Raw genomic sequence first — 21050 nt, 5'->3', positions numbered from 1 at the left:
TGAAAGTCATTCATTGCAGGGAGGGAATTTTGCAGTCAAAATCCATACTAAAATCTACATACGAATTTTTGTGCCTATTTTATCCGCGGTGTGCTTATAGGCCGGCTGCGCACGAACGGGTTGGATTTCAGATGCGGATTCCACACCAGAATCCGACCCTGTGTCCGACCAGTGACCCCGTGTACCCGTCTTCTTTATTCTCTATCTGTACTGTGGACATGCGCATTACAGATTTTCCTGCATCGTCACTACGTGATGACGCAGTTCCCGCTACATTTCCACAATGTTATTTGCCGAAGGGCCGCAGGTCGGACGGCTTCCATTGATTTCAACGGACACCGCCCAAAATAGAGCATGCTGCGATTTGTACTCTGCAATCGCAATTGATTTTCGCTCGTGTGCAGGAAAAGTGCGGATTTTTCACTGTAGTTTTTGAGGCAGTCGCTATTGCAAACCTTAAAATGTGGCCTATTGGGTGGGTGGAGACTGTGGCATCAATCTGTATGCAGGATCCGGAGAGGTAAGTCGTTTACCTACCAACATTCTGTATGTACGTAAGTAGAAGTTACAATTTTCCAGCAGTTGACAGTCATCGGCAGTTCTGCATATTCTACAGGCTCAAGCATCACAAGGTTATACAGTCAATTGTTTTCTAGTATTTGAGGATGATTATCTTTGTATTTCCAGCAAGAAGAAATGATCAAAAAAAAAGGGGGGAAAACAACAACTTTTTTCATCACCGCACCCAGGCATCAATTACAATGTGCCACAAAGCCCCACATGCCTAAAATCTAGTAGTTTTCTGGTTGCTTCAGTTGCGCCACATTTGCACCAGTGTCCAGCCCGGCCCGGCCAATTTTCTTGGGTCTCACAGCTGGCTTGGCTTGTATATGCAGATGAACTGGAGCCTCTGGACACAGTTTATAGGATCCCAGAAGTTTCCACCTGCAGAGAAAGGTTGGAGAGAATATAAATAGGGCTTTCAAAAGTTTTCACAAGAATGTTGATCCTGCTTAATCTGGTACCAACCAGTCTGAGATCACTGAATCCCCAGAGCAGTCCAGCTATTAAGATTAAGACTTAGCTCCGCCCCCATCCCAGCCCCTCCCATTGCAAACAGTGGTGAGGGGTGGAGAGGGGGCGGGAGCTCAGTGCACTGCTCCCGCCCCCGGCCCGCCTCCTCCCCCTGCGAAAGGGACACCGTATATTGGCCAGGCGTGAAAACCCAGCCCATATATAGACGTCTGAATAAGCCCTTATAAACAGCATTTATACATCACTGTGGTGCAAAATCATAGACTCATAGAATGGTGGAGTTGGAAGGACCTCCAGGGTCATCGGGTCCAACCCCCTGCTCAGTGCAGGATCACTAAATCATCCCAGACAGATATTTGTCCAGCCTTTGTTTGAAAACTTCCACTGAAGAAATAACTCACCACCTCCTGTGGTAACCTGTTCCACTCATTGATCACCCTCACTGTCAGATGTTAAACATTCTGCACACTGAGTTACTGGTGCCCTAATTTACAGCACACTTCTGCCAGAAACCTCTCAGACATCTGCAAGAGCTGTCAGGTCTCCCAGATGCCATCACCTGAATACACACCTCGCATTATTCCTGCACTGCTTTTTAGGCTAATTTCACACGACCGTGAAAATCCCATGAGATTTTTAGGCTGGGGCTAGAGAAAGACTTTTTGTAGCACGGCTTTACGATATTATTTATTGAATGAGCTGCAGGAGTCCTCAGGGCTGCTGCAAGTCACCAGATTCACTACAGCTGTCGTTTGATAGTTAAAATTGGAAAGTCGCACTACAAAAAGTCTCCATGTCACCCCAGCCTACTCCCGGACCCTGTGGCCAGCGTAAGGATGTTGTCTGGGAGACGAGTCTGGTCTGAGGGCTTGATTTGTTTAGGGGGTCTGGTCTGCAGGGGTCTGGTGATTCAAAAGCGTTGCGTTGTGATGCATCCTGTATAAATTACTGTGGCTTATGGTAAAAATGCGATCCATTGCTAACCTTTGTCAATGGCGAATTTACCGCGGCTTGCAGTGTGGAATGTGGAAGCATTCCACCCGTATGAAAGGTCGCTCACGGTTTTTCACTGCACAGTAAGACAGGATTGGATGGGAAAAGAGACGCGGCTCGGTGTAAAAAAAATTAAAAATTTCCTGCTGTGCGCTCCATGGGTTTATCCTTCCTCCACTTTGAAACTGAGGTATACAACAAGACACGTACATATAGCGCAGGGGGGGGGGGGGTCAAACTCATTTTCACTGAGAGCCACATCAGCATTATGGTTGCCTTCCAAAGGCCATTTCTATGGGCTCATTCACACGGGTGTATTTGCGCTCCCTATTACACATATATTTTTTAAATGTCTGAGGGCGAAGTCAGACGAGTGTTTTTTTTGCGCGCGTCTATGAGCGCAAAAAAAAGCACTTTTCATAGAACCATTGATTTCCTATGGTGTGTTCACATGTCTGTCTTTTACAGGCACAAAATACTCACACTTGCAAAAGATAGGACATCCGTGCAGCAGCAAGGTCCGTGCTGCGTGTAAAATATCCCCGCGGGGAGTCCCCTCACCAATGAACACTGTGACAGCACTGTCAGAGTGTTCAGTGCAAGGAGACTCCCCGCGAGGATGAAGGAATTCCCTGCCACAGCTGTGGCAGAGGATCGCAATCTTCTCCCATTGCTTTCAATGGGGTCGGCGCTGCAGCCAGCCCCACAGAAAGCAATGGGATACAGGCAACGATTTTTGGGGAAGGGCTTTAAATATAAGCCCTTCCCTGAAAATCATCCCTAGCATGTATAAAAAATATATATACATCACATTCCACCGCTGTCGGGGCTCCAGCGCATGTTCTCCATTCCATTCCGGCACTGCTCTGAAGCACTTTCTGGTGGCCTGGGATTTAAAAATCCCTGCCTCCAGAAAGTGCTGATCCCTGAAAATCTCTGTGGGGGTTGCCTGTATCCTAATGCTTTCAAGTACATGCGCAAAAAAAAACAAACGCTCGTCTGACTGAGCCCTAATGCAGGCAGCTAATCCCCATAGGTTTGCATTGGTTGTAGTCAGGCATGAGGTTTTTTTATATGGGTATTTTCTGCGTGCTCATAAAATCACAGCATGTCTTATTTTGGTCCATATTACGGATTAAAGCCAGGAGAAATCTAGGGGACCTTCTAGAGTTTTGTTTTTTTTTGCACATGATAAACATAGTGAATACATGTGCAAAATAAAAAAAATGCAAGAATGTGCAAATACAATGCAAATATACATGGCTTCGGTCTGTAAAAACATTGCGTATTTCACAGACCGAAACGGCATCTGCCGGTGTGAATGAGCCCTATATGTACATAAGATGGCTATGGAGCTCTGTGCACTATGATGGGGTTTCTCCTCTTCCACCTCTCCAGCATCAAGCTTCCTAGGTGGAGGGTGGCTAGGGTGCCAGGTAGGGCTGTTAGCATTGAGTCGCCACCTGTTACTTGTTGAACAGAGCGGTGTGGATTGCACTCGCTCCCTGAGCTGGCACTGCCCCCTCTGCCAAGTACTGGCTGCATCCTCCAGGGAAAGTGGAAAGCCTGTCCTTCTGCATCAGGACCTCGTCGAGGGCCACGTAAAATCATGTGGCGGGGCAGATTAGAACCGCAGGCCTTGAGTTTGACACGTGCTATAGACTATGCAGAGATAGTCGTACCTGGCCCTGCTGCTTAAGGGGGCTTATAGGTCCCCTCTGCCACCTAAGATGCATTTAAGTGTAAAAGCAAAATGACAGGGGGCTAATGTTAGTATCTCTGGTGGTCTAGGGCAGTGAGGGGTCTAGAATGATAGGATATGCCTAAGGATAGAGAGCACTCTCTGTGTTCAAGCACTGTCTCAGATCCCAGACCGGGGAGAGGTCCTTGAGCAAGAGCAGTAAGAAATGTAATACCGCCACCAACCTGGGCAATAGGTCCCATCCCCATTACTTAATTCCCGTTTGACCTTTTCAATCACTTATTCACCTCCAAAGGTCAGGCTTAAGCACTTTTTGCTACCAAAAATTCTACTCAGAATGCCTCCGGGAAACTTCAGAAACTTGAATGGTGATCCATCAACCCAAGTATTGGATCCCTGAGGAGCGAAAATACAGATATATTAACACATTGAAATAATCTAAGGCTGCTTTGGAAGAATTTTAAAGTGAAATTCTGGTCAAAATCGGGAAATTTTGCACCCTACTTACCTTGAAAAATACCCCCCTTTGTCCTTGCGTAGGCCTCCACTGATTGTAGTGAGCTGCCCAGTAGTCGGATTGGAAAATAAATGGCGCATATCGGCTGCTTGTTGTAACACGTTTTCCTAATAATTGCCGGGCTGCCCAGCAATCAGCGCTATTACACAAGCGTTAACATCATATAATAGTGCTAACTGCAATAACTTTAACGTTACTGGAATGATATAATTTACTCTCGGTAATCAGAAAGCTCCGCACATACACCGTATCCGGAGAACAGGCGGTGTTATCACTAAACGTATAAACTCAGTAATGCATGGTGGTTTCCCACAGACCGTCCGAATGTCACCTAAGTATTAGCGGATGACTTGTCCACAACTTGCAGATGCACACGCCTGCAATAACAGTCTAGAAGTTCCCGGCTCGTCTCCAGTCACACTCCTGTATTGTTAGTGTTTGCAGTATTTTTAGTGTGGCTGGCAGGCCTACAAGGCCCTGAAATCTGGTGGTCTGCACAGAAGTGGATTTTTTTGAGGACCGCCTCAACTTACAGTTCTCCAGGCGAACTGGGTACCGCAGAGGGGAAGAGAAGCTTCATTGGAGTCCGAAAGGAGATGATTAATGTGAAGAGTTACCGAATCATGTCTGTCTCTTTCTAACAGATTCACAAGGACTGCAGCCAAAGGGACTGTTTTGCTTTCCTTGGTCTACCTCTCCCAGAAATGATTCCTGATCCCACAGTCATACAGGCAGCGCAGCATCAATCCACAGTCTCAGCCACAGGTTGCTGTTCGCCTGTGTCTGTCCCTCTGTTCAGTTCTGCTGTGTTGCAGCTTCTCATTGCCACCATGCACGGGCTTCAGACACACACATCCTCTTCCTTCCTTTCCCCAGGAACATTCCTCCTGACCGCGTGACCATATCAGCCAATAACAGTTTGTCTTTTATAAAGGAGAGATGAGCACGCAGCAATGTAACCATACTTTTGATGCCATATTGAACTTCTGGGGGCACTAAGGGTGCACAGTAAACTTCTGGGGGCATAAAGGGGCACAGTAAACATCTGTAGGCACTGGGGGACCACACTTCTTGTGGCACAATAAGCTTTTGCGGACACTAAGGGCACACAGTAAACTTGTGGGGGCATTAAGGGGCAGAAAACTTGAGGGTGCAGTAAACTTCTAGGGGTACAAAGGTGACACAGTGAACTTTTAATGGCACAATAAACTTATGGGGGCACTAAGGGAGCACATTGAACTTCTGGTGGTACTAAGGTGGCACAGTAAACTTGTAGAGGCACTGAGGGCACACAGTAGACCTTTCGGGGCATAATAAACTTCAGAGGGCTCTAATGGGCCACAGTAAACTTTTGGGGGAACAGTGAGCCTCTGGGGCACTAAGGCGGCACAGGAAACCTTTGGAGGCATGCATTTGGCATAGTGAAATCCTGGAGACAGTATAAGCCTATGGGGACTCTAAAAAGGCACAGTAAACTTCTAGGGGCACTGAGTGAACACAGTAGACGCTTGGGGGTACAGTAAATGTCTGGTAGTACAATAAACTTGTGGGGGCACTAATTGGGCACAGTAAACGTCCGGTGGCACAGTAAACCCATGGGTCACTAATGGAGCAGTTTGAATTTTTGGGGACACTAAGGAAGCATTTGTTTGGAGCATTACAACTGTGGGGCATTAATTATCTTGTAGGAGGTACAAATGGCAGCACTTTTACACTGTTAGGGGCACTAAGAGGGGCATTGGAAGCACCAGCAGGATAGGAAGTGTAGGAATGAGTCATGGCTGGACAGCTTCATGGTTTTCTAGGCCCGGACAAAAAAGAAAATGAAAGTGAACAATCCCAACCAGAGGAGACATCAACTACTATCACTGGAGGTAACTGCACAGTAATTACTTCACTGTGTAGAGCTGGTATATGAATATAATATAGGTGACTACATTATTTACAGTTATACTAGAGCCGAGCAGGCCATTTTATAAAACGGAGGAAGTGGTGATGGCAAAATCCATAGAGGAGTTTAAAAGGGGACTTGATGTCTTTCTGGAGAAGAAGGATATTACAGGATATAAATATTAGGTTAAGTGTCAATCCTGGAATATAGGCAGGTAGGAACTATTAGGGGTTGATCCAGGGAACAGTCTGATTGCCATTAGGGAGTCGGGAAGGAATTTTTTCCCCAAAAGGGCTAATTGACTTCTGGCCTTGGGGTTTTTTGCCTTCCTCTGGATCAACACAGTAGGATAGACAGGCTGGACTAGATGGACAATGTCTTCATTCGGCCTTACATACTATGTTACTATGTTACTATGTTACTATGTCCTATAGATATGCTGTCTTGTATACTGTATAATACATAAACATATGTGTATTATTTTATATTTATTTTTGGGAAGGGGGTAGGTCATATGTATTCTTCAGGCTTGCGCTCGCAATTTTTTAAGACTCTAGCAACTCCCATGAGAGACCCAGTGAAGAAGTAGAACATTATGGATGAGCGGTGGCCAGGAGAGACCCAAACTGAACTTTACATCAGAGCCCATAAGACTCTAGCTATGCCCCTGTTTAGAAGACAACTCCCCTTCCTAGTTTGCTGGTGACAGACTGATGGGCAGGAATAGGAGGGGCTGAATTGTACATGAGAAATGTCTGTCTCTCCACTCTTCTTGGGTGGGGCATAAGCCACAGGGACTGTCTACCTGCTGTCTATTAGATTTGCAGGCTGGTCTGGGGCCTGGGGTCATGTTTTAGAATTTGGGGCCCCACTTTTAATTTTGCCCAGGGCCACACGAATCTTTCGCTGCAGAAAATTTACACTGATTTCCACTACATGTGAATGTACCCTAATAGTGCTTAGAGCGCAGGTACCTCCAGTGATCACAGATGATGGTGTCTCTGTCGTCTGAGTCATCCAGATTTGGTTTTCTTCTCTCTGGGCCCAGATTTACTGTTGAGATTTTTTCCAGCCACGACTTGCCTCTGCTCACTCTTCACATCCTACTGCAGCCCTTAATCAACTTTTCAATGCCTCCCATAGTAATAATGTGCTTGCTGTAGCTCCTCTTAGAAATAGTAACTGTTACGGAGGGAGAGGGGGGCAATACCAATCAATCCCGCGTCTATCCCCAATTACTCACAGATTGACTACTTCGAGCACACTTGCTGCTACCAACTGTCACGGCAGACCCTCGATTGATCACTCTAGCGGGATTGCAAGCTTGGAGTTCTTAGAATACAGGTGGATCTGTACCCAGATTTCCCAGGCTTCTGCATGCATGCAGACAAGAAGCTCAGATCACTCCCTGCTTCAGTCTAATGGCTTCTGCACTCTACAATGCCATGCACATACAGACGCTATGATCACTGGCTGTTAAGGGAAGCTGGGACCCAGGCTATGAATTATGAAAACCATCTTCGGAGTTATGATTCATTTTAAAACGGACAAGGCTGACTTATAAATTGTAGATTTATTCTAGAAAAAGACTAGAAGTGCAGATTATTTTATATATATTATATATACGTTCATAAATAAGATATAGAAAAAGGTTGTTACATGGAACTCTAAGGGTATAAAGGTATGCACACTAAACATTATTTTAAAATGAAAAAAAGAATATAAAGGAAAAATACCAGATTTTGGATACACAGCCCATGATTCTGATTGGCGGAGTTCCTTAAAACAATGGGACAGTCCATACACTGGGCGTATCTCCGAAGATCTGACAATTTGGTTCTGTGGAGCCCCAAATTATAAAGGGTTCCCTAGAACACACCTTCTCCACGCCCCATCTGAGGTCATTTGGAGAGAGGTGAGTTGGATTCGTACGAGCTCTGACAAAGCATAATTGCCCATTTTCCCCATATCTCGGTGGGAGACCCTCCGATCGGGGATATAGGCCTGGCATATTTCCAGTCATAATTTTATCTATTTGTTGATATCAAACAGTCTCGGAAATTATAACCAGTTATGGGAATACACAGTTTGACGGTTTTCTGGGGCCTGCACTGAAACATGTTTGGGTGCGTTTTGATTAGCTAGTCTGCCCGATTCTGAAAATCCCCCTGTCACTGACTAACTTGAACTAAGGACTTCCTGACCTCTTGTACATCAAAAGGTTTGGACAGATGCGAGGGAGGAAGGGGGGAAGCCTCTTCAGTGGCCCCACCTAGTAATATGACCCCCATTGTGCACAGGGAGAGTGGCCATGGTAGACAGCTTGGCCCCATTGCTAAACCTGTGTATGCATGGAGAGGAAGGGGTTAAATTCATCACCACACAGCCTATCATCTCTGCTGCATAGGGAGCTCATAAGTGCACAGTAGGATGCCATCACTCTTCTTCCAAGCACTCATTACACTTGGAGTACAGAGGCCAGGGAGGGAGAGGAGTGATGACGTCCTGCTGTGCACCTGTGAAATCCTATGCAGCAGAGATGGAAGGCTGTGAGAGTACTAAGGCATTTAACCCCTTCCTCTCCCTGCAGCTGGAGATTAGGCAGTGTGGATTACAAGAGAGGTGATTGGGACTGCCATAGGCCCCCCTGAAGCCTCACGCCAGGGGCATCCAACCCAATCGCCCCTATTATAATCCACCATTGGTTCTGCTGGGTTTGTTATCACAATATGAATTGCGTTTTTTTGTTTGGAAGTTGTCACTCACCCTTTCTGCGCTGCCACCGGTCCACAGCTTGTCACCATGATATCCTTTAGAGAGGGCCAGAGCCATGAGGAATCGATTGTGCTCCTCACTCATGACACTTGTAAGATGAGCACGGCTAAAGAGGGATTGGCAATGGCGCTGTGTAGTATGGAAGAAGGAAAGAGGTGAGTGGAACAAAGGATATAAAGGTGATGATTAATTACATTAATGATGGCCCAACAATGCATAATCATTATTATTCACTAATTATTCAAAGTGCAGCATGCTATCATACAACTAGTATATCCCTGATGTAATAGGACAGAATTGAAGTGTCTCAGTGATATGAATGGATAGCTAAGCACTATCTGTAATTGGCTGAGCGCTCAGCCAATAGCTAAGCACTAGCTGTTATTGGCTGAGCGCTCAGCCAATCAGCACAGCCCTTCCAGGAGGCGGGGACTTTTAAATCCCCAACTGCTGAAAGTGCTGGATAGCAGTGTCGGGGAGCCAGCCGGAGGACGCGTGTGAGCGGCGAAGAGGTGAGTATTTTTTTTTGTACTTTTTAAACTACTTATTGATGATTTTCAGGGAAGGGCTTATATTTCAAGCCCTTCCCCAAAAATCCTACTGCAGGGTTTGCCAAAAACCACTGTTTTCAATGGGACCGGCAGCAGCGCCGATCCCATTGAAAGCAATGGGACAGCATGCTGCACTTCTGCCACAGCTGTCACAGCTGTGGCAGAGGTCCGCAGTATTCTCCATATCTTTTCAATGGGGCTAGCGCTGCAGCTGCTAGCCCAATTGCAAAGACTGGCGATATCCCGGCATCATCCAGTTTTTTTTCTCGCACTGCGAGGCGAGAGTTTTCACTTGCTCTCGCAACACAATGGAGAAAAAAAACACCAGTGGGTGTCCGCCCTTTTACGGTGCCTATGTGTGCGTTCCTTTGCTCTCTGTAGTTATCCATTTATGTGGCCAAACGTTCCAGCTAGCTGTGGCTCACTAATTTATGGTTATTGGCCATGCAGTTTGCCTAAAACAGTGCGGCCATTAACCATGAACAGTAAATAATCACTTAAATCATTAGTTAGTCTCAGCTAGCTGTAGCTTTTAACCGAATACCGGCTGCATCTTAGCTGGGTGGCGAATCCCTTGTAGGACCGTACCCTAAAGAGCTATGGAAGGCAACCTTGGTATCCTAGGATGGGACCATGAATTGTGGAAAGGTGCCCAAGGTGGTCATCATCAAGGGATGATGGATGTATATTTGTGCATGTTATACAACAGGGCTCCATATTTCATTGTGGAAAAACTATTGTTTGTAAAATCTGTAACTGCGGCTAAGTATCATCTCATTTTGTTATACTTTGGTAGGTTTGGTATTTCTTGACCATTATAAAATCAACCTATTACACGTCCAGTATATAACCTAACACACCACTATATACCTAGACCACATCTACTATATCTCCATATAACCTCACAGACCACCATATACCTAGATCTCATCCGCATATTGCCATCAATCATCATACAGTAACAATGTCTATACACATGCATCAATAGAGGTCTAGTGGCACATGATGAGAACATTGTTCTTCCTCTGTACAAGTTACTGGTCAGATCACACATGGAATATTGTGGACAGTTTTGGGCACCGGTACTCAAGAAGGACATATCAGAGCTTGAGCAGGTACAAAGGCGGGCAACTAAAGTAATAAATGGAATGGGTGGACTACAATGCCCAGAGAGGTTATCAAAATTGGGGGTATTTACGGTAGTTTAGAAAAAAGACAGCTGAAGGGTGACCTATTAAATATGTATAAATATATCAGGGGACAATACAGAGATCTCTCCCATCATTTATTTATACCCAGAACTGTAACAAGGGGGCATTGTAATAACTATGTATAAATACATCAGAGGACAATACAGAGATCTCTACCATCATCTATTTATACCCAGGACTGTAACAAGGGGACAAGGGGGCGTCCTAATAACTATAAATATATCATGGGACAATACAAAGTTCTCTCCCATAATCTATTTTGTAATAGTAATAATATATGTATTCTATTATTTATATCATTTCATATGTTTCTCACATCAGGCTATGCAAACACGTATATATATACATATACCGTAGATATTAGTAAATTAGTAAATAGCAGCAGCTAAATGGTTAACTTGTTCATATTATACACTAGAATGTATTAGATTCTTGTATCTACCTCCCACAGGCCTTTCTCACAAGCAGTTCTACATAATGATTAGTGGAGCTGCTTATTCTCCCCCCCCCCCCCTCCTTTGGATTCCTCAGGCCAAGCAGTGATATTAATAAGTTTCTCTCTCTGTTTCTTGGATATCACGTGTTTTAGTAGTAACACACACCTTAAGGCGTTAACATATGTTAATCATTAGAAACTAAGCCTATCATGAGTTCTTATGACTTTAAGGGTATGTATCTCTATTATTATGTCATTTGGAGTATATTTGTAACATGACACTATTAATAAATCAGAAACATATTGCCTTTAATACAGCTGTGTGTTCTTGGCTATATCAGCGTGCACGCACTTCCCAATTATCAATTTGAAACAGGCAGTGAAGTCAGAGGGACCTAAGTTTTCCCATAACATTTTATACCCAAGACTGTAAGAAGGGGGCGCAGTGATAACTAAGTATAGGTATATCAGGGGACAATACAGAGATCTCTCCCATCTTCTATTTATACCTAGGACTGTAAGGCTGGGTTCCCACGGGAGAGAAATCCCGCGGAGAGCCGCAAGATTTCCGCGAGAGCCGCAGCTTCAAAACTTGTGGCATTTCACTGTGGGTTTTGGAGCAGTTTGGCTATCGGCATTCCGTTGTGGCTTTCTCTCCCCATAGACAGGCGTGAGGCCGCAATGGAAAAAAAAAAGAATTGACATGCTGCAGCTGTCAATACCGCATTGCATCGCTGGTTCTATGCGGCTTTGCCACGACAGATTGGACGCCACAGCAAATCCGTTCCATGTGAACCCAGTCTAACAAGGGGGCACTCTAATAACTATATATAGATATGTCAGGGGACAGTACAGAGATCTCTCCCATCATCTATTATACCCAGGACTGTAACAAGTTTCTACACAACACAGAAGGAGATTCTTTTCTGTTAGAGCAGTGAGACTGAGGAACTCTCTCCCTGAGGCCGTAATGATGGGGAACTCAATAAAAGAGTGTAAGAGGGGCCTGGACGCCTTTCTTCAGCGATACAATATACTATGTTATAATGATTAATAACTTCAGAAGGGTCGGTGATCCAGGGATTATTCTGATTGCCAGATTAGAGTCTGGAAGGAATTTTTTCCCTTAAAATGGGAAAAATTGGCTTCTGCCTCATTGTTTTTTTTTGCCTTCCTCTGGATCAACATTGAAGGCTGAACTGGATGGACATGGTTCTTTTTTCAGCCTTATGTACTATGTCACACCGATCACCCAACATTAAAAATCACTAAAAACATGTAGTGATTAACAATGACTATCTTGTTAAAACGGCGCCAGTCAAGGAGCGGGATAAATTTGGCAAAAAATAAATATTTCGGCGACGCCGACAAGGGCCAAATTGTGACAGCTAGACCAGTGTCTCTCAACCCGTAGTACAATTACACAGGGGTACAAACCAGTTTCGGTGTATGCTGCAAGGAAAAAAAATCTTAGACTGCCCTAACATACAGCAATGTTTCATAACCGGCTGCTAAGGCATTTCCATCTCCGGACGCGCCCTCTCTTCCTGTTTGATCTCCTGTGTGTGCCCCCCACCACAGCCATTATCATTACCATGATCGTGCTGCAATTAGTTATATTATTGGGGGTCAGTAAACAGAAGGGCCAACCTGGAGTTAGTAGTTTTTAGGGTGTCTGATATGGAGTCTGTAATGTTTACTGTGTTTTTATACATAGGGGGAGTTGTATACTAGTCTGGGGTCTTTTTTATAATGGCGCTCTGGCCTGAGGTCTGCGTACAGGGGCAAGCGGGGTTTGTTTAAAGGGGTATCTGGACAAAGGTCCATATCTTTATTTCTGAAGTATGAGGTGTAGTCTGTATCCGTTATCTGCTGTAGGGGGTCATATGTTCTATGTCTAATCAAATGCTTTTCCTTATATAAACAGGTGGGGCATAAAGGAAAAAAATTTGCATGGTGCTTTGTGTGCGCCACTTTTTATTCACCTCTTTTGAACAGAAGCCATGACACAGGGCTAAATCAAATTACATAAAAGACACCAATGTCACCCAAATGGACACCATTAACTTATAATGGGGTCCGTGAGCATTCTGACATGGTGTCTGTTGTTCTGTTAGGAAGGATAATGCCAAATGCTGCGCTATTCTGGCCATCCAATCTGAACGAACTCCCAATGATGCCAGTATGAGCATAGCCAACAGGTCTCTTCCTAGGGGGTACTCGAATGGAACTACATGCCACTAGTGGCTAGTTGGCTTCAAAAGATCGAGGTACACTGAGCTAAAGAAATGGGTCGGATCATCTCCAAAACCTCTTCCAGGAGCAGCTTCGGTGTGGAATTACAGTTTGTAAGGCCCATTTACATTGAGGATTTTATGTTCATTCTCTGTTATGAGAGCAGGAAAATGACTGAATGGTTCAGTTTTATGGGGTCCGTTCGGTTCCTGTCCAGTATTTCATGCTGGGTCTGCACCAAAGCGTCCGGCACAGATGTGAACGAGAACCAACTCCATGCTGCAGATGCAGGGAAACCGCTGCTCACTCGATAGTGTGGGATTTCAGCAGCACAAAAGATCTTATCATTTAAAGGGGTTTTCAAGCTCAAATCCATTTTTTTAACCATCTCCTTGTATACCACATATGTATAAGAACACATTGAAAGAGCATAATCGTGGTTTTCCCATTTTTCTGTGTTCCCCTGCTCCTACTGCCGCACTACATCTTCTTCCACCGCCTCACTTTCCCCTCCATTTTCCTACAAGCCCTATGAGCAGTAGTGCTAGCTTCTCCCCATTGCTAAATTTGCCCATAGAACATAGACAAGCTTTCATAGGACTAGTCCACTTCTCCCAAAAGCGCCTTGTCTACGCACCGTACAGCACTGTCTGTGCGCTATCCACTGGCATAACTATAGGGGATGCAGGGGTTGCACCCGGGCCCAGGAGCCTTAGGGGGCCTATAAGGCCTCTCCTCTCCATATAGGGAGCCCAGTACTATGAATAAAGCATTATAGTTGGGGGCCCTGTTACAGGTTTTGCATTGGGGCCCAGGAGCTTCAAGTTACGCCTCTGGCGCTATGTATGCTGTACGCATGCGCAGTAGTAGGAATCTACTGCGCATGCCTGGAGGGTCGAAAAAGGAGGCAGGCGCCGTAATAAATGACACTGTAACTGACGGACCTTTCCCAGCTCTGCCCAGAAGCTGAGTATTCTGAAGGGAACGGCGTATCTGAGGAATTACAGCTCACCTCCTCCCCCATCCTGCACAATGACCATTGCACATGTCGCAGAACATGCCTAGAAAACTCTCCAATAGACGTCAGTGAATCATCTTCTGTCTTTTGTTTCTAGGGTCCATGAAGCTACTATACAGCACAGTAAGTATCAGAGTATTACTAAGCTTAGCGGCCAGAGTAGAAAATGCAAAACATCGATGCATGTAAAGGGTTCACAGAGGGAGTACACTCCTTCTGTGATGTCATTGGCAGTCCGCGATGATAATCATTTAGGATCGATTGGCTGCCATGGCAACTGGACGCCATACACCAGTGTCCGGGCCTGCCATGGCCTGCAGTCTCTATTGTGAGTGATAATGGACTGCAGTACAGAAGTACTGCAATGCTTTATCATAGCGATCAGAGATATTATAGTTCAAGTCCTCTACAGGAACATAAAAAATAAAATAAAAATAATGTAAGGAAAATAAAAAAACTTTGTGCACTTTCCTGTTGTATAAACAAAAAAAAAATTTTTAAACTCACATATTTGGTATCATTGTATCTGTAATGACTTGTACAATAAACACACCATTTATTCTGCACGGCAAAAAACGTAAAAATAAAAAACTGAGCCAAAATGCTTATTTTGTTCATTTGGCCTCCCCCAAAAAATGCAATAAAAGTGATCAAAAAGTCTGTATGACCAAAAAATACCACAAAGACCAAAAAATAGTACTAATAAAAACTACAGCTCGTCATGCAAAAAACCAACCCCTCAAAGAGCTCCATCGATGGAAAAGTAAAAAGTTAGGGGACTTTGAATGCAGCGATGCAAAAAAATAAGAATAAAAAAAAAGTTTTTTTTGTGCAAAAGTGGAAAAACTTATAAATAAAAGTAATAATTTTGGCACCATCATAATTGAACCAACACACAGAAAAAACAAAAGTATAGGGTCATGAATGCTGCATGATTAACGCTGTAGAAAAAAAACAATGACAGAATTGATGTGTTTTTTTTTCTCCCCGCCCTCCAAAAAAAAAAAGTGTATAAAAGTTTTACAATACATTATATGGACCCCAAAATGGTACAAAAAAAAAATTCCAAATCTTCATACGGCCATGTTGATGGAAAAATAAAAAGGTTATAGGTTTTGAAAAGTGGAGATAAAAATCCCCTAAAAATCATCGCATCCTTATGGCCAAAATAGGCCCCGTCACTAAGGGGTTAAAGAAAGCAGCCTTCTTTGTCGTACCCTGTATAACCCACTTAGCAAACCAACTGAGACACAAAACCGCATCTGAAGTCCTTCAAGGTCAGCAGAGTAATCCTTGCAGCAGAAGTATTGATGGATGACGTTGTGGACAACCGCATCGCATTCAGATTTCTCAGCTATGACTGGAATCTAAGAGGCTTTAGTTACCTAAACATGAAGTATTGTTATATGAACACAGAACAACCCTCCTTGTGATAACAGAGAGCAATCGCAGTGAAGTACAGATAAGCCTTTGCAAAGTGGTTTCCATACAGCCTAGAAGGCAAATATAACCGTTAGCGTTAGAAGTGGATAATCCGTGTTTACCCTCACAAAGATAACGCTCCACAGGCTTATTGTCTCCTTCATACTTGAAGGATTCTATCCAGACATTTAGAAGGGGCTTTTAGACGGAACGATTATTGTTCAAGAAAGCGAAAGTGAACGGTAATCGTTCCATCTAAACGCGAGACAACGACCAAACGAAGAATGCTAATTAGAGATGAGCAAGCATACTCGCTAAGGGCAAATACTCGAGCGAGTATTGCCATTTGCGAGTACCTGCCCGCTCGTCTCAAAAGATTCGGCTGCCGGCGGGGGGCGGGGAGCGGCGGGGGAGAGCGGGGAGGAACGAGGGGGAGATCACTCTTTCTCTCTACCCCTTCCCTATCGCTCCCCCCTGCTCACTCCCGCAACTCACCACTCACCCCCGCCGGCACCCGAATTTTTTGAGGCGAGCGGGCAGGTACTTGCATAAGGCACTACTCGCTCAAGTAATTTGCCCTTAGCGAGCACGCTCGCTCATCTCTAATGATAATCGCTCGCTTATTGCTCTTCGTTCATTTTATAAAATCCATCGTTGGCTCGTCCGCTTATCGTTTGGGTTACCCAGCGCTTCTTCAGTCCCTCTCAGCTCTGAATATCTGTAGTGAAGCCTCCATGAAAGAACCACCCAAAATGGCATAGAAAACGTGTCTCCTGTAGGGTGGTCCTCGTAATGAAGAAAATAATGTAAAATGGAAGGCCCCTCTAAGACATGCACTTGTAATAACGCTGCATTTACTGCATTTTTAGCTGCGTTGACATACTTTTTGACAGCGCTTGTCTGCGTTTTCAGCACGGTTCTAAACGCAGCCAAGCAAGCTGATAATGTCAGAACTGGAAAAACGCAGCTGAAAATGCAGTCAAAAACGCGGTAACCACAATCTACTGCGTTTTGGGCAGCGCTGAAAACGCACCCCATTCATTTTAATGGGCAAAGCATCGCGTTTTAAAACACAGAAACACATGAAAATAGGACAGACCGCGTTTGAAAAATGCTGCGTAAAAAAACGCTGCATTTTAAGCGTGGTCTGAGGGGCCCCATTGAAATCAATGGTAGAGATTGACAGCGTTTAACATGGAAAAAGATTAATGAATCCTCCCTCCAGGAAGCGATGGCTTTGATTAGTTCTCGAGCGCTGCTCAGCCAATCAATACAGCGCCTGATTAACCAATGCGATAGCTGTGATTGGTTCATCGAGTGCTGCATTGATTGGCTGAGCAGCTCTCAAGAACCAATCAGAGCCATCGCTTCCTGGAGGTGGGATTTATGAATCCCGTAATCAGGAAGTGATCTTCTGTGGGCGTCCGAGGACTGCAAGAAGCGCGTCGAATTCAATATAAGTAACACTGCAGCACTTCACGAATGTAGCACAACTCGTGCGAAGTATATAAGGCATGCAAAGGTTAAAGGGAGGACCCCACTCCCAGGATCCATCAAGTGCTTCATGAAGTAAAGAAGGGAAGCAGCAAAGCCACCCCCACTGGGGTCTTTGTCAAGCTTGGCAAAGACCCCAGCGTGCTGGAAACCTCGCATACTTTCTGGATATTTGGAAGCAATAAAGGAGCATCAATTTGGATGCAGTGATTCTTTAATAAGATGTTTCATGCAAGAAGCACGTCGTCTCTCCGGAGAGCAGCGGGAGGGACCTGGACCAAGCCTGCTAGGTAATGGTTTCCTTTTTTTTTTTTTTAAATGTAATGCAGCTAGGGCTTATTTTTGGGGTAGGGCTTATATGTGATATTTCAGGAGTGTAGAGGTATTACCAGCAAGCATTTATTAGGCGTAGCTAAAGGCTCAGGGGCCTGGATGCAAAGGTTCCCACAACTTTCAATGCTGGGTCTCTTAAGAAGCCCATCAATGCAACGCCAGCAGCTAGGGACATCAATAGGATCTTAAAAGAGTAGGCCGGCTGCACACATCAGAGACGGATTCCACATGCGGGTTCCTGTAGCAGATTCTGCTCTGACCCCGGCCGGCAACCCTGCGTACCTGTCACGCGCAGTACAGATTTTTTAAAAATGTTTGTTTTATCCCATGCCGTTGCCAGGTAATGACGCGGACACCCACAGCCTATCAACCATGTTCATTGCAGATGGGCTACGGGTCGGACGGCTTCATTAAATCTGCTCGTGGAAATCGCAATCGCTATCCGCTCATATGAGCGCACACTCAAATGTTCTATCTTTTTAATAGGCGCAGAATACCGCAGGTAACGATCGCGGATTCCACTATTGAAATCCCGTCATGTGAAGCCGGCCTTAGGTAGAGGCCAAATGTTGGGGGCCCAATGCAAAATCTGTAACATGGCCCCTCAACCATCCATGTGCTGTTTATAATACTGGTCCTTTTTTATGTGAAAGAGGGGCTTTGGTTCCCCCACGGCTCTAGGGCCCGGTAGTGACTGCTACCTCTGCATCCCCTATAACTACATCCCTGCATGTACCAGTGAACCACCAGGAATTAGGTGCTACTTATAATAATGAGCCAAAATATAACATATGCTGAATTTACATCGGGCCCAAAAGATAGTCCTAGAACTATCTTTTAGGCCGGAATACGTTGGCCGCTGCATGGGCTCCTATGGGAGCCTATGGCAGCGGCCGGAGGTGGGAGGGAGTTTAGCAGCGTGGCTGCTAAACTACCTCCCTCTGCTCTCCTTCCTGCTGGCTCTTTGCAATGGAAGGGGAGCTAAGCGCCGGCCCACCTCACCTTTTTCCATTGCTGACTGCGGACAAGGGGTGTGGTGTGGTCGGAGCTAAGGCCCCACCCTCTCCCCGCCCCTTGTCCATAGCCATCAATGGGAGGGGGCGGGATTGAATGGCGCTCTTGGGAAAGAAGCCTAAAGCAGCCATTCAAACTTGCCATACATGTTCAATGACACAAGCGATGGATGAAAGATCTTTCTAGGAACAACCTTTCAAAGAAAGATCATTAATGGACGAAAAATGTTTTTCCTGGTTGTTGGGCAAAAATGTCAAACATGGCTGACTTCTTTCCAGACAATGGCAGTCTGCTATCAGTTGGCTGAAACGGTCGTTCATTGTTAAATGTCACCCGGTGAGCGATCATTTTGGTTGAAATAATCCATTTTCATGAACTGTAGTTTAATAATATATGCGCACCTTTAGTGCACAAGCAAGAGGGTCGCACTGGCACATGGGTCTGGGATTTAACTGATGCCTGACAAGTGTTGGCAAGTCAAAAAGAGTCTGAAGCATTGACTAGGTCTAATTCTGGCCAAAGACTTCTAGAAGTTCATTGCATTTTGCTTTAGGACTTTCGAGAACAGTCCTGACTTTCAGGAACCTCTAACGTGACCCCAGTGGGCATCAGGATCAGTGGTGCCATGCATACCCAGATGGATAGCTTTACCTGTACCAGTAAGCCATTCATCATTATGGTCAGTTCTTTATTCTTACCTCTGCATCCTTCCAGCTTAGATCCGAAGCCACGTACAAGTGACAATATCCACCGTAGGAGATCCAACCATCTTTACAGGGACCTTGGCAGAAATAATCTGGGTTTTCATCATCTGGTACTGATAATACATTTTGTTGTGCATTCTGCCCATTCGAAGAGCCCACCTCAATGTTCAGGAATGGAAGCCGGATTTCAGCAGAATGTGAGGCTTCACCTCTCCCAAATATAAACCCTACATAGAAAGGTATGCCTTGTTAGTGGTCATAACCCCATAAATTGCTTGCTGATTGGACTGGGTTAGCAACGATTACAAAGTACAATAATGTGACTTACCTAGAGATCCTTGAAGAAACACCAAAGAGAGTAACAATAATAGGGGCGTCATGTTAAACATGGTTAGTCCTGTAGAAATTAAGGAAATGAATGTCATCCACATGACCCATGGGGCTGATTATACTCGCAGCATGCAAATTCTTGCTGTGGGTGTTCATCGGAGATTTCACCATTTGCAACACATAGGATGAAATCCTTGGCAAATCCCTGACCAAATTCTACATGTGAAACATGAGGATTTTGCAGCAAAAGTAGTGTTTTCAGGCACATGTAGCTGCACTCTTAGGGGGGTTCAGACAGGACAGATTTGCTACAGAACTTCTGTGCGGACCCTCTGCATGGGTATTCTGCGGCATTTACAGCAGCAGCAAAGTGGATGAGATTTCGAAAATCCCGTTCACAAGCTGCGTAAGTAAACCGCGCAAAACCCGTGCGGAAATTGACATGCGGTGCGGAATTCAATTCCGCACATGTCAATTCTATCACCATTTCTGCTGCGGAATTCACTTCTTCTCAATTAAGGGAAGAATTCTGGACAGGAATACCCAATAAAACGCTAAGGTCTATCTGAAGGCAGATGCTTTTTGGAACCAATCACTTGTTTCTACGGTCTGATTATTATGGGTTGATTCGCCACTAACCTATTAGACCTTACTAATGATATGTCCTATATATACAATGATATCAACAGGATGCACAGTAATGTATAGATTATATAGATGTAGGGGGAACTGTCAGAATTATGTCTGATGGACACAAGAAAACGTAAGGCCCATTTAGACAAGATGAATGCTGTATTGTGAAGGTGGGTCTGTACAATACAATTTCTCTCGTGGGCTCAAATATCTCAGTCCAACCGCCAATGAACCTTCCAAAAATGTGTTGTCAATGGGGAAGGAGAAGATCTAGAACTTCGCCAATGTCTGCAGTTGATAGAAAAATGAATTGGCCATGTTGAATTTTTCTTGTCCCATTCTCATGCTTCCACCAGTATGTTCACAGCCAGAACTGTCCGGCGTACGGAGCATACATGACAGTTACGTGTTTGGGTCATCATCAAAAATGACAACAATTCATGGCTGACTATTCTAGCACATCCATGTCTTGCTTTATTCTTAGGTCCCATTTACAGGGGACGAAAGTCGTCTAAACGAGTGAGTGAGCGCTCACAACACCACTATGCTCGTTAGCGTTCGTGCAGAGTGTTCAGACAGGCAGAGATCACTGCTGGATCGCGGGCTTCTCGCTCAGTGCTTCACCTTCTATCTGAAGCGGGGAGCGGGGAGCGTTTACACGCAACAACATGCTGGTGGTCCAGCAATGTTTTTACGCTGACTAAAAGTCAGCAATAACGAATAGTGAGACTATTTTTTTGCATTTTCACTGCACGA

General features: G+C 44.9%; 1 protein-coding gene across 1 annotated transcript; it reads right to left on the bottom strand.

Annotated features, from left to right (window-relative positions):
• Positions 1 to 469: 469 nt before the first annotated feature.
• LOC136588377 (lectin-like) lies at positions 470 to 19720 on the bottom strand. The gene is made up of 5 exons (XM_066587535.1): positions 19660 to 19720; positions 19326 to 19558; positions 8905 to 9042; positions 4018 to 4126; positions 470 to 945 (listed from the first exon to the last, which is right to left on the bottom strand). The coding sequence occupies exons 1-5, from the start codon at positions 19718 to 19720 to the stop codon at positions 869 to 871; spliced, it is 618 nt and encodes a 205-aa protein (XP_066443632.1). The 3' UTR covers positions 470 to 868.
• Positions 19721 to 21050: the final 1330 nt, after the last annotated feature.

Source organism: Eleutherodactylus coqui, chromosome 13 (assembly GCF_035609145.1).
Source record: "Eleutherodactylus coqui strain aEleCoq1 chromosome 13, aEleCoq1.hap1, whole genome shotgun sequence".
Lineage (NCBI taxonomy): Eukaryota > Metazoa > Chordata > Amphibia > Anura > Eleutherodactylidae > Eleutherodactylus > Eleutherodactylus coqui.
This window is presented reverse-complemented; position numbering and strand designations above follow the sequence as displayed.